The sequence below is a fragment of the Rissa tridactyla genome, chromosome 3, assembly GCF_028500815.1.
Source record: "Rissa tridactyla isolate bRisTri1 chromosome 3, bRisTri1.patW.cur.20221130, whole genome shotgun sequence".
NCBI lineage: Eukaryota > Metazoa > Chordata > Aves > Charadriiformes > Laridae > Rissa > Rissa tridactyla.
Genome location: NC_071468.1, coordinates 38,597,826 through 38,612,561, shown reverse-complemented (window position 1 = coordinate 38,612,561; position 14,736 = coordinate 38,597,826). Strand labels below are relative to the sequence as shown.

Here is a 14,736-nt window from a genome sequence, read left to right as displayed (position 1 = left end):
TAAAACAGTGATAAAGAAAACAGTGCAAGCAGTGTCTGTTTCCAAAAGGGTGTTCTAATATGAACAAACAGGATGTCTGATACACTTTCAGGTGAAGACTTTGCATGCGGCAATTCCCACAAGTTTCAAAGATAATCTAAATTGAATTCTGAAATTCCCCGCTGCCACTCACAAAAGCCGAACATACCAGGAGGTTGCTTGACAGCAGGTGAAATATCAGGGAATAAAATCTCCATTTAGATAATGAGCCAGTACTGCCATCCTACTTTGCATTTCTTATTAGAACGAAAGGAAGTCTTCAGGAATGACAACTCAAATAATTACACCATTATTTTGTCTGGAAGAAAGTTCAGGAACTCTTAAGATGTGATGATGCTTAGAGAACATGAAACAATTCTACCCACAGTCAAAGAATAAAGAATAAAAAATAAAAAAAAAAAAAGAGAAGCCTTACCTTCCCCTCCCAATTAAATCTTTGAGGAATAACTGCTTGAGCTTAGCACTGTATGGCTTCTGTGGCCTATGAATGCTTGATAGACACTCTAAGAATTATCATTTTCGAGCTACTGTTTAAGTCATTTTAAATAAAAATACTGCATCTATTTCACTTTAATAATCAAACAGCATAAAAATCATTAAAAGCGTATTTCTGATACAAATTTGTATCACATACTAAAAGATACTATTTTATAGATAATTGTAAAACAAAAAGAATTAGAATATACAAAAAGTTTTTAAAATTCTTTTGCACAGCTGAACTCATAGTGGAGGTTTAAGATAAAAAAAAATCTGTAAATGAAGTAGTCATAACAAATGTTGAATATAAAATACATTCTAAAGTATTTTACAGAATGGCTGAATTATCAAGCTAAGAACTGAGGCGAAAAGATGTTAATGACAAGCAGCCACATACAGAACACAAAGCAATAAGTTTAAATCAGACTATTTTGGTTTGTGTAGCCCTTTATTAGCAACTAAAATAGAAGATATCTGTTTTACATCACGGGTAGTAACTGACTATACTGGAGTTTTATTATATTCTAATACAGGATCATTTATAAATGCGTTGTCTTCCTTTTTTTTTTTTTCCTTTTATTAAAAAGCTTCCACCCCTTTTTCCGTTTACAACTTGCAAAACTATTCTGAAAGCTGAGTACATGTGCACAGGTCTGCAAAGAGTGCAAATTTAGGATACGGTAAATGCTTTACATGTTGTATTTGTAAGGACTGTCTGCCACCATGCCATCATAGCCATTATCTTTTCAAAAAAATAATAATAATAATAATAATAATAAAAAAATCACAAAATGTTTCAATACCAGCCTTCCTTCCATTGTCCTAAACAAGAAAGCATTTTCAAATGAGTTGAAACTAAGGAAGGACTACACCTACTAGAAAAGAAGAGAGTTCTATTAGTTTGAGGTTTCAGTATACCCAAAGACCAGGGACTGTATCTTTGTAAGGGCTAGGCTGGGACCCCGTATACAGAGCGTGTGCAGGTGCCATCCCTGAGCATTCAGCGGTTCAGTGGACCATAAGTGCTCCAGCTGCGTAACTCACTGAGCTGTCTTGCCAGTTTCGACACTGGCTTGACTGAGCATAATTCAAAAATGAAAAGCTCATATTCATTCCATTCTTCTGGAGCTCGTTGATAGCCTGAAGAGAGAAAAAAAAGCTGTTTAAAAAAAAAAGGTATCATTGAAATTATGACTTTTTCTAGATCTCAGTCCTCTCCCCTCCCCCTGCACCATCTCTCACAATAATATAAGCACCTCCAAGTAATTTGTGGACCTAACCCATTTCTGTGCCGTTTCATTCACTGACGCTCCCCCACACCGCACCATGTACAGCCACGCAGTCCTATAAAGCAATCCTAAACAACGTTTCAAAATAGATCCTTTAGAAACAATACTTTCAGTTCCATAGGGAATTTATACAGAAACGCAGATGTAACAGAAAAAAAATCCAACACTATCAACACTTTTTAGATCGTATTTCTTCCATTAAGGAAAAAGAGTTTAACAAGATAATTTATTAAAGTGTGACAATTGGCAAAAGTGAATGAACAGAATTTAGCTCAGATTCTCTGCAAAACTTATCATTATCTGAGGTTAAGAGTTGGATATTTTTGAAGAGTTGTCATAGTATTGACTTTTGCTACATACATCCCCAATATTCATATTACTCATACAAACTTTTTATAGTCTCCACTTTAAAAGGTCCCTCTATGTTCTCCATATAGGCTGCATTTTGAGTGAATTAAGTTTTCTCTTTTAAAAGGTTAATGTGCCTCCTGTTTCAGACTTGAATTACAGTAGAAATACAGTGAGATTCACTCAAGCAATACAAACAGCATGGCAAATCTGCAGCACTCCACCAGTGCTGTAAAGCAGCTGTGACCCAGACACCTAAGTTAAGCCAGGTTTATGTCTGTACTGCATCACCGAAGCAGAAGCAGAACAGGGTAACTAGAAAGTACCAGTTAATCTGATTCTAATTGCCATTAATTTATGGGTTAACAGAGCACTGCACTAATACTTACAGAGGCAATCTTTCATCCTATTTGCAGAACTCAAAAATGCTGCCAGACATCACAAGGCACTCGCAATAGCTAGCTAACAGCAATACAGAAAAAATATATACATGTTTGTAAGTACTGATTCAAAGCAGTAAGTATGTACTTCTTCAGGGAGATGGATTTATTTGTTTGTTTCTTTAGGGCCAAGAGAAAGTGAATGATTGTATTTCATTGAAATTCAAAAGGAACATGGTACTTCATCTCCCCTAGGGAACTGAAAACCCTCAGCCATTGTAAGAGCTTACATTTGTCTATATGCAAGGCATGGAAATTGGAGACCAAATTGAGAACCCTTGGAAAAATAAATTAATTCAAGACTTGCAATTTCAGAACTAATGAATACTCCAGCAAGGTTGTGTTTAAAACAAATGTAAGCATTTTGCTAAAAGTTATATTTTTCAACAAATCAGTTACTTACATTTAATAATACACCAATAGGATGTCTTCCACATATTGTATTATGGTATTTCTTCAAGTAATTGCTAAAAGATACAGGATCTAGCTGCTCTATAATGCTCATACCCTGAAAAAGAATCGATAGTAATGATTACTTTACACATTCATAAGCAGGTGTTTATACATTACCTATTTATGACAACACAGAATATTTCAGGAGGAAAAAACCTCTACTTTGTATCAAGGGCATGAAGGGAATCTCAGCACGTGAGCTCTAGCTTGTAGTCATCTCATTGCCATCCCTTGCCAAACTAAAAGTGCAGGAGCTCTTCCAAAGCCGTCGATGATGCACAGATCTGCGAAGCTATCTTTGCAGATACCAGTGAAGCTCATGTTAAAAAAGCTCCTCCCACAGACTAGCTGATCCCCACCTCCAAGGGCACTCTACTTCCATAGGTTTTTATACAGCAATAACCAGACAAATTTATTAAGGGGGCAATGCAGGAAGAAGTTCTGCCTCCATCTCCTCTCCCTGGTAACAGAGCTCAGGGCTGAGCACTTGCCTGGGACTTGCGGATGTCCAAATACCCTAGAGAAATCACCAATATACACACATGCAATTCAAGCATGTAGGAAGTGTAACGTATCCTAGACACATCAGGCATGCGTGGCAGGTGATCTGGGCACAGGCTGGCCATCTGCTCAGAGTACATAAAGCAGATCCGTAACTTCTCTACAGCACTAGAAAGCTGGTGCACAACCGAAACATAAGAGCCAGGAGATGACGCTTCCGCTTCACATCAGGCAGTCACATATATACATCCTTTTCTCCATCCACAGTGAGGCCCACGATCCCATGGAGTCATACTATGAAATTCAGCACATGTATGGAAACCAGAACCTTCCACATATACAAACATTTGCATTCTTAAAAGCAAAAAGAATCCTACAACTCCAGATACAGCCTACTCTTATCCCATCCCACAGAGCAGATCAAATACAATGAAAGCACTTTAAAGCAAGTCTAAATCAATTATTGCCTGAGTTTTATCATGGTTTTGCTATTTTGCCTGTATTAGACTACATCCCTCCTGTGTTTTTCCTTCCTCTGAAAATGATTAATTCCCTTCACCAGGTAAATGAGCTGCAGACACTCATTAATTCAGTAAGACACATAGCTGTGCTTCTTACACATAGCTGATGAAACAGGAATGTTTTCCTTAGAGACTGGAAAAAACCCATACACTTTGCATGGGAACAATGGGAGGCTGATATCAGAAAGGGAGAGAATTTCTCCTAAGGTTTCTGCAATTATCCCGTCCCCTTCCCCTGCTTTTGGGAAAGTGCGGGTGATAAAAGGAGAAATCACAATGCAGGAAGCAGTCAGTCTGTCTGAAGTCTCCACCTCAAGAGTGAAACCTCTTGAATACTCTGCAAGGGCGTTGGCTGGGCTGGCAGATGCGCTAATTATTCAGACTGGATCAGAGCTTACAGTGGAGGAGCTGGAGATTCCCAGGAGCATCAGGGAGGATTAGAAAACAGCAACCATAACCACCACCTTTGCGTATTTTTAATTAAAACCAGACATAAGATGAATTCATGAAGAGACAAATTTTATGGACAAAGAAAACCAAACTATGTTGACCCAATTGCTGGCAAGAGCTCAGTTCTTCCAGGATCATGGAGAGGGTGTTTGGACCCCTGGCCAGTAATTAAAGCTGTTAACTCACTCCAGACCTACAGAACTTAAACGAGAGCCAGAAAAAAATAAAGGTAGCTATTCTCTAACTATCAGTGATCACAAATACCATTGCATTTCTAAAGTTTAAGCAGCATGTTTTTGAACCATCCATTTACTTGTAAATTGTACTTGTCAATACACAGCTAAAGAAAGCAAAACCAAACTGAACTATATACGCATAAGGCATTTACTCAGGTACTGAACAGCTCATAAGGATATATTTTATCCATTTGTAAGCCCTTTCAAGACTTTTTAAAAAATGAAAATGGCTGCTCAATTGAGAGACTCATTTTATAGCTGTAAGTCACCGAAACATACTGGGCAGAGGCATTTAAGCATTTGTCTCAAATGAATGGACATGGATTTATCAGAATGCCTAGTAAGCTTATTTCAATGCACAGTTCAGCGCTGCAAAACATTGACAGCTATGCAGTTCATCCCAGCAAATGCTAACAGAGCTCCATACATCACAGGCTGGAGAAAATCCACAGGGAATGGCTATTAGACACATATCCTACAAGCACTCAGCTGTACTGAACTTTTCAATCTTTTGGATTTAAAAATCGTTGTGGCAGAGGAGCAAAGACTGCCAAGCTTGTTTCTCAGTCTAAAATGGTGTTGAGAAACAAAGGAAATATTTTTGTCAGGTTGGGTTTGATTTTTTTAAAAAGCAGAAGTATGAAGCTAATCATTTTCAGTATTCAAGATAACTCAGCCGGACACGGTTTAGAACAGAGTTAAAATACGCAACAAAACCCACATGATAAAAATGCAAACCATCACGCAGTTCTGCAGTTCATCACATGGTTATTATGCCACCACATAGAAATTGCAACTCTCAGTTAACCAGACGCTGTAAATGGCATTTACAATATCCTAGCACAGTGCACTTAATATGATTAAAAGCAGTTGCATTCTTAAATATCATCCTCTATAGGATCAAGTATCTACAAGCTTAAAAAAAACCCCAGCCAACCACAACCATACCACCCACAGGTTTATTTTATACCATACTCCAATAATCCTTTGCCTGGTCAAGTCTCAGTTTGCAATCAGTTACTTCAGCTAATTCTCCACACTTAAAGATTATAAACTAGTGGAATTATAAGTTATGAACTACTTCTACTTATGGAAGTAGAAACAAACTCGGTCTTAGCACTAGCCAGTCCAACTACCTTTGCATGTGTGAGTCACTCAGGCTAGAAGATAAATAACCAACAGGAGAATTACTGGCTGGGTGCCGCAGAGCAAGCGGGGAGCTGGGCACCCAGGCAGAGAGTCATGGTCTCGCACTATGCCCAAGACCAGAAGCCTTCCCAGGCTGGAGCACTCTGGAAGGTGCTGGCACGCCATGTCAGCACAGCAGAAACCACCAGAATTTGGCAGTTCATTAAAGCCACCTGAGAAGCCACCCATGCCGTGCACGGCTCCTGCACCACAACCGCTGGCCGTTCCTGCACAGCTCTCCTCAGCGCCTGCATTATCCTCCCCCTTCAGCATTCAGGGTAACAGAATCCTCCTATTGACTCAAGTGAGGCATGAGGTTTCACAAGTAGATATAAGATGCGCGATCTGGCAGTGAAGACTGAAGAGAGCAGTCTGCATTTTCTGGCTAGCCATAATAAAAAAATAATTACTCTTCAACAATGTCTTACAGAAGACTCCCCCACTATTATTTTAAAAGATGGTAGGCATCAGGTTATGATATACTAACGAATTACTACACATCAGCTGCTCAATTATATCTCTTCATTTGAGGATTCTTCCCTAAGGTACCCCTATTTACCATGGGGCTGTTTACTCCTTTCGCCATCACCTCACAAGGCGCACGCACTGTGGTACCCCCAGCGTAACGCAGTGGTCACATTAGGAGTTACCATGGAGAAACCGATGTGTGCCCAGCAATATTTACTGTTCTGTATGTAGAGTCTAACAGCTCTAACTTAAAATCACAGCAAATAAAATTTCTCACAGCATTTACCAGGCTAGGAAAACTTCAACGCCCAAAGCATTTAGCATTGTTTACGCACTAGCCAGGAAAATCACCATGCATCTGTACTTAAGGTCCAGTCTAAATAAGGAAGAGACCATCGTCCTCCCGCAAGGGCATTTCTAAGGAAAAGTAACTTCATGTAACCCCAGAATATCTTCCTGCTTGAAAAACACTCAGCCGACTGCTTTTCTACTGAGGCCCAATAAATTATTCGGCCAGTAACAGCAGAGGTTAAAACCTCTGATGGTTTTAAGTACGGTTTTTGTCTCTATCTTAATGCTCTTTTCTCTGTGGAGAGGCCTAGTGTTTATAACAATGCAAGTTTCTTTAGCATGCCGAATGACACTAAAAAATGCAATACTTATCTAAGGAAACAAGAAGCAGCTGAATGGGGCATACAAAATTGAATAAACTTCTTCCAAAAGCTGGAGAAACATGACAGGGAGATCTTTGTGGCACTGTGGAGAACATCCCAAGTGTACCCACAATACTCCTAAAAAGAAATTTCTGAAATTCACCAAAAGCAAAACCTACTCTGTACAGAGTTTGAATACTGAGTCATGTGTTTGCATATGGCACGATATAAGCAGGCAAAAAATAACCACAGTATACTGCTACGCAGCATGTTTTACAGTTAAGATTGAAAAAGTATTTTCATAGTTATTAAACAGTAGACATCATTTTCAGTGTTACAAAAAAAATGTCATCTCCTTTTGGCTGAATAACCACCAAAAGAAGGAGTTGGTGCAGCAGTGTATTCACTAAAAGTAATTAAATGCCAAAGTCCAGTCTTTCTACGAGCTTTCACCACAGACATTAACAAGGGGAAACTAACGTTTGCTAATGCACCTTAATCTGCTCTCCTGCAAAAACACTCAGAGCTGCAAACTCTGGGACTCCATAGAAAAACACTTGTCTTTATAGAGAAACCTCTCAACTGGCAACAAGAATTATTAAAAATGGGATAAATAGAGTGAAGGCAAATTATTTACTGTTTCCATTCCAGCGATGAATAGTGGGAAAACAAAGAGGTTAATATGGATACACAAAGCACAAAACTCCAGAGATCCCTCCAGCAGATAGGATTTATTCCTTCAAGACAAGGAAAAAAATTAACATGCCCCAAATAACAACAGTTCTCCCTTTAGCAGATTTTACAGAAGTTACATAAATGATCCAAACAGTTTTAAGACAAATTTTAGGGTTACGTATTTCCAGAAGAATTACTTCTATTCTGTGCCTTAAGTATAGTCTTGAACGTTAACACAATTTTTTCATTTAAAAAGAAGTCCTTGGCTCCTGTGATTGCAAAGAAAAGGCAACATAATTGACATCATGATCTTTGTGTATTTCGCATTCCGTTCAGCCGTTTGCCAAACCCAGAACGAAGTACCGTTTACCGCCTTTCCCCACCACCTACTACAGAGTAAGGGGCAGGAGGAAAGATGAGTCCCAAGGAAACAGCTACTTCTGTCTTCCTGACCAGCACAATCCCCTCCAGCCTCTCCTCCTCAAAATGGCCGTTGCTGAAACCATTACCATAATCACCACGCTGCCTCCGTATGCAGGTACCGTAGCTATCAAGCCTGAACTACCACAACACTCCATTCGTAATTTTTATTGCTTCTTGAAAACCTAAGAGGGTACGTGGACAGGAATTACATTACACTAGGGCATTTTAGGTAGGCGAACATGCATTTATTCTCATAAATTATGCTTACTAGATTATACCCACAATATATTGTGTGCAGTCAGTAAAATGGAGGATACTAGCTAAAAACAACAGCTAAGTTCTTATTGTGGTAAACAAAGGAAAAGTACACATTCAATAAGATAGCTAATCTATAATACTTTTGTTAGAGAAATTTCTAAAGTGTTCAAAGAAATGTAATGTACAGGAGAAATTTGTTAGTTAGTTCCACCAAATCTGAAAACTTACCATTTTATCTAGGTGCTCAATGGATCTATAAATTTCTCCTTGGGATTCATCATAGTAACTGTAACGGAACCTCTGACCTTGAAACAAAAATCATGTATAAAATAAAAAAGGGAAAAATCGTAGCTAAAACACTCCCTAGTACTTACTAAATAATAGAAATTATAATATTTGTAAAGTAATAATCTTCATTTATTTTATACTTTTTAGCTCCACTGAGGACATTCTAGGGCAATCAAAGCAGCAGCCCAGAAGAAAAAAATACATGATGGGCAGCTGTATTCCTAAAGAAAAGCCTACTGTGTAGAACTGACACCGCAGTGTCACTGATTAATTGCCTGTTATTGCCTTGAATACAATTTTATAAATTAAAAAGTAAAGCAACATTTCATTTCGCTATCCCTCTTGACAAAGTCAACCCTGGAGTCAGGCTACTTCTGCTTGTACAACAACATCCACAGTAAACGAAGGTTAAAAGAAAAAGTTCATGATAATTCAGTGAACAGTTCTAGATGGTTCATTAGCCACAACAGAACCCAGGTCATTCTTATATACCTCCACCTATTCCACAATTCAAAGACAAGTAATAATATATGCACTTAATAACATAAGTTGACCAAAGATGACAACGGAAAAAAGGAAAGAACGTCTGTTGTGTAACATAAAATATATCTTTCTGAAGCAGTCCCTTTTCCAGCTATTATCACACTTCAAAGAAAAATAAAGTGTTAAAGCAGGACAGAATTCAAGGCTTCTGGAGTCTTTATAGTTCTGCCACCAAGATGAACTGGGATAGCCCTGGTGAATTGGCATAATGGCATAAATACTCCATCTGCTATCTTACCCAGCAGTAAAATGTACAAAACTTATTTCTGTCAGAGGGATATTGCCATGTCCAGTGAATTTTTAGCTAATTCGTTTTGCAAGTTGCTCTGAGGTGCTCAAAAGAAGAGTAAAAAGAGCGAGAAACTTCAGACACTTATTTCATTGCAACAGTAAAGAGATGTATATAAACCCATACACTTTCAGCACTTACTTCCTCCACTACACTGAAAACACATTACCGCATTAATATTTTTCATCTATTGTTCCAGATTCAAAAAAGAAAAATCCTTTTTTAGCTTTGCGAAGGCATTTAAGTTTCAAAGATACATTTACCAGAAGTTAAAATGTCCAGTTTTAATAAAATACATTACTTGAAAATCACTACAAAATATTCATCATACTGTTATAATGAAGAGATGTGAAACTTACCCCAATGGCAAAAGTCAGAAGAAACCACAAAGAGGTTACTAGGATCAGCTAGGTATTTACTGAAGAGTTTTCCAAATTCCTGCTCTTTTGACTCACTCAGTGCTCCGACCAACACAGGAATAATAGTAAACTCATCCTTATGGCTTATAAGCAAAAGAAAAGAGGTTGTAATTCAAGTAACAGCTGAAGCTTTTCAGGGCTTGCTAACTGAAATTGCAGAATGTTTTAAAAGGGCAATACTGAATTGAAGATACAGTTGATTCGGTAAGGTCATACTAGAAAGTTGTTTTAGAACCTGAAACTACTTAAATTTCAGAAAAGAAGTGCCCCCCCCCCAGTATTTATCTTTGCTGCAAAGCGAAAACACCCAGCAATCAAAAAGAAAAGACACAATGAAACTAGCAATAAAATAGGAAGGAAGTTCTCCCTGTATAGATGCTCCACAAACGTTGGGTAATTTTCCAACGTATATGAAAATGCTCAAGAGAGCACACAGATGTATACTGATACTCCAGGGAAAATTACAAATGCTATGGAAGAAAAGTTGGGTTTTTTTTAAAAAAAAAGGAGGGGGACACCCACCACAAATTGACAAAAATTATCACCTCTAAGCAAAAATACTCAAAGTACTCATCTGAAATTGCAGGTGTAAACAGAACCCTGATTTCAAAATTAGTATTACGCCTCCAAACAAAATCCCACAGAAAACACTTACTACTATTTGAACTTTTCAGAGATGCCTTGCAAAAAAAAAAATCATCCTAATTTTTTATTGAAAAAGATTGAAAAATATTCATAAAAGCATGTGTAATATTAACTCTATTAAGTCAATATAAACATATAAACTTGTTTATAAGGGGTGTTGCAATTTCACCATTCAGGCATTTGCTCCGCTCACAGTTTCTATTACAGCAACTAATCCTAGTCCCTGACCCTCTCCTCCCCAAAATTTTTACCGGGGTGTGAGGGAGTGTGACATTATACACATATTATACACCATACAGGGCATTATATACCATAAAGGGCATTATTACTTCCTACTGCACTCCACTTGTGGTTCAAACATGTAATGCACATAATGCTCATTCTTGCAGAAGTAGTAGTTAGCCCTAGTACCTTTCCATGGCTTTAGCAGTGTAAGGCAAATGCATTTCAATACTGTGTTCATCTTCATCTGTCTGTAGGGACATACGCTCAAACATTCCCGTCTTCCACAATTCTCCATAAACTGAAATGAATTAAAGATTAATTTTTACTACTTAAAAAAGAAAAAAAAACAACAAAAAGCCACTGTTAAGCAAGCTACAGTGCATCTTTATCAGAACAAGGCCACTATAACAAATTACTTGCCTCCAAGGGCTGTCATCATTAACCACTTGTTTTTAAATAAATTCAGGATTAACATTACGTTCAAGTCATAAAGATACAAACATAACTGATTCAGTTTACAAAATACGTGTGTTAAATTGGTGACCTCGTTAGCATATTGAGAAAGATTTTCAGTTATGATACAAAATTTAACACAAATAAAACACATTTGAAACTAGGCACGCATTTGGCCAGTCACTGAATTTATCTTTTCACAAGCTACACCATCATATGTTTAAAAAATAAAACTTGCTGATCAGCTGGGCCACTGCTGGATGTGTTACTGTTTAATACAATATTATTATTAACTGAATCATGAAATCTAGAGACGGCAAAAACTGATTTAAGAAATCCATGTTTATAAGTTATCTTTTCTACTCTCAGGTGCGCTTGGTGGTATGCAGTCATCTCTACATTCTGAAAACTCTCCAGTGGATGAGGGATTTGATGTGGGGGCAGTGCCTCCTTCTCCACTCCATAAAGGAGTTCTACAGAAACCAAAACTTTTGTTACCTAAGCAAATTTCTGCAGGCAGTATGTAGAAAGCCTCAGTTGGCTTGCTTAATCACAGTCATGTCGAAAGTGCAATACAGATAATTAGCTCCTCTGAAAAAGATATTGTATTATTTAGGTATACCTCAAAACACACTAAAGTCAAAATATCAAATTTATCTTCATCGCACTTTTAAGTTTAGTCTGAAAGACTGCTATTTCATGGACTAACAGTTTTTAAGTTCTGTAAGTACTCTGCCAGTTAAGAAAAAGAGTCACATGCGATAATGCATCCAAATAAAAGCAGGTTTTTGTTCCTCTATTATTAATCTATCAGAAATAAACACAAACCAACTAAAGCACTGTCTTTTTTTTGCAGACAGAATACTTCACAGAACAATAGAGCAGGTGTGGAGTGGGCTGTTATTCAAATGTAACGCTTTTTAATTTTGAGATCCCTTTTAAAGATCATTCTCAAGAGGCACACTCAGAAGAGATAAGCAAAGGTGGAGAATTCTTTACTTGCAGGAGCAAGACAGACTTTAAGGTTATAATATAGCAACATCCACAACCACCAGGATCTTACAGAAGTTAGCTTTCATTGCAGTAAAATCAGATTTATACTTGTACGCCACTTCAAAGCAACGAAATGCCCAACCAGAGAGTCCTCAGCACTGCAGTAGCACAGTTAACACTCAAGGCTCAGCAATCTTCAAGATGTAAGCCTTATCATGCACTTACTCTTTTGGTCAATTCGGAGATCATACAGAGGTGTTCTATAAATGTCCACACTGGAAAGTGCACATCGGGAAAGGGGCACATGATGGGAAGGCCCAAGAATGAAAATTTTTCGGCTACAACAATTAACACAAAAGCCCACAATTTAGACAACTGCAATTGTACAGAGACATGCTTTAGAGTAACAAGTTTAATAAAAACGTACAAAGCGATACTTGCTGGTGGTTACCAGTAGAGTTTTGCTCTGCTGTGTGTAAGACCACAGATCTTGCTTGGTATCTCAGAAACAATCAGCTCAATAATGCTTCCCATAGCCTTAAACCTCTTAAACAGGTTATATATCAATCAGACAGCACTCATCAGCTAGAAATCTGTCCGACTGGACTCATTTGGAGACTGAATGATGTGTTATAGCTCCTTGGAACAGATTTTTGGATTCTTTCCTTAGAACAACACAACCTTCAGTTACACGCCACCTTCAACGACTACAGTTATGTGCCCTCAAATCAGGATTATGGATTTACCATCTAGTCAGAGCTTTTTACTTATTTACTTCGTTAGCCTTACTTCAGATTTCACCAAATTCAAATTTAAGTCATTCTCAAATGCTGTTTTAATCCAGCTGTTGCATCAACAACAGGGACTTGGACCTGTACGTTTGTAGCTTTAGCTGATACTGCAAACTTTCACACGTCATCATGATGTTATTTCATCAAGTCCTCAGTTCCTGGCTCTTGATTAGGTGTTAAGGGTCTCCTGCCACAGGACTTAAAAGAAAAGAAAAAAACAACCTATAGGAAATTCAGCTTTTCAGATTCAGGATCTGAAATAAAGGGGTGGGAGACATGTAAAGATTTATATTTTTTTTTCTTTACATGCGGAGTGCTATAGCAAGCTATACTGAAATACTAAAACTTTTTACAGAGGTCATAAAACCAAAATATCCAAAAGGGCAATACTTCATCTGAAAGATGAATTCTGAACATCCCATGTGGTAGAATAGCATATGATCCAGAAAGTTCAATCGACTCCATGTCACGGAACCTGGGGAATGCAACTTGTTCTAGATGTTTTAGAGAAACTAGTTATCTGTCACGCTGTAAGATACCTTCATTTAGTTTACAATAGTTTAGAAAGAATCAAAACCATTGTCTTTGAAGAACATTACAACATGTTATCTCATAAGCAACTAATAGACACAGACAGTTTTTATATTAACATAGCAAAATACATACTTTAAATAAATACTGGAGATGTTTTAAATTTTTGTCATTTAAAAAAAAACATTGCAGTCAGCAGAACACATAAGAATTACATTCCTTTAACCTAGAATAACTGGAGTCATATTTTCAGAGGCAGGCACAGACTACAGTAGCATGTTGCGGTTTTTTAAATTTTTCTTTTTTTAAACCGTTGCGCTGTTAAAAACACAAGTCCATTTAAAATTATAGTAACAAGTAACTTTCACTGACTTCAAATATTATATACACACACAGGTCACTTTCTCCACAGCAGAAGAGAATCCTGGCAGCATTCAGCCCATAATCCTGCACTGAAAAATCAATGCAGAATCATGATAAAATATTTTAATATACTTAAAACGCAAACAAAACCTCCCAACAAAGAAGAAACAAAGACATCCTGTGACCAGTAAAAAAACCAACCCAGCTCGGGCTTTTATAAAAGCCTCAGAACACCAAGCAACAAAGTAAATTAAATATTACCTGCAAAAAGAACACCTTTAACCCCTCCCTTCTAAAAAATGTAGCTACCAATTATTCTCAATAATTTTTGAAAATACTGCTTTGCATTTTCAATTTCTAAAATACAACATTAATTTTTTCTTTTGTAACATCCAAACAATTTGAACATTTATGATGTTAAAAAGAAGGGATGCATAAAAGACTAAAACGAGTAGAAAATTAAAATTTGAGTACTTCAAGGTGTAAGAATATAAAAAGAACATTCAGCTTCTCACAGAATTGCAATGGCATTGTCTTACGCTTTGTAAAGAAAAACTTTCATACTTACGTAATATTAGGATCCACTTGTTTGTAAGCATGGGCCGCACAAGATCCACAATAGGTATATCCTGCATGGCTGCAATTCAAGGCGTACACGTTAAATGTTGTTTATATTGTTAAACAATATTTAACACATTAAATATTGTTTAACACCTTAAATATGTTGACACTGCTATTAAATGTTAACATCTTAAATATTGTTTGTCCCCAATGAGC

General features: G+C 37.3%; 1 protein-coding gene across 2 annotated transcripts in view; it reads right to left on the bottom strand.

Moving 5' to 3' along the window:
- Nucleotides 1–945: 945 nt before the first annotated feature.
- The window catches only part of MEMO1 (mediator of cell motility 1), a 28,385-nt gene continuing 14,594 nt past the window's right edge, over nt 946–14,736 (bottom strand). The window contains exons 3-10 of one of the 2 annotated variants that reach the window (XM_054195554.1): nt 14,528–14,596; nt 12,500–12,612; nt 11,015–11,126; nt 9,899–10,041; nt 8,648–8,724; nt 2,997–3,101; nt 2,543–2,615; nt 1,520–1,656 (exon numbers count right to left, since the gene is read on the bottom strand). In XM_054195554.1, the coding sequence (XP_054051529.1) occupies nt 2,592–2,615; nt 2,997–3,101; nt 8,648–8,724; nt 9,899–10,041; nt 11,015–11,126; nt 12,500–12,612; nt 14,528–14,596 (643 nt within the window). In that variant the 3' untranslated portion in view covers nt 1,520–1,656; nt 2,543–2,591. Of the gene's footprint in view, nt 1,657–2,542; nt 2,616–2,996; nt 3,102–8,647; nt 8,725–9,898; nt 10,042–11,014; nt 11,127–12,499; nt 12,613–14,527; nt 14,597–14,736 lie in introns of both variants that reach the window. The other variant, XM_054195552.1, reaches the window with a different exon arrangement.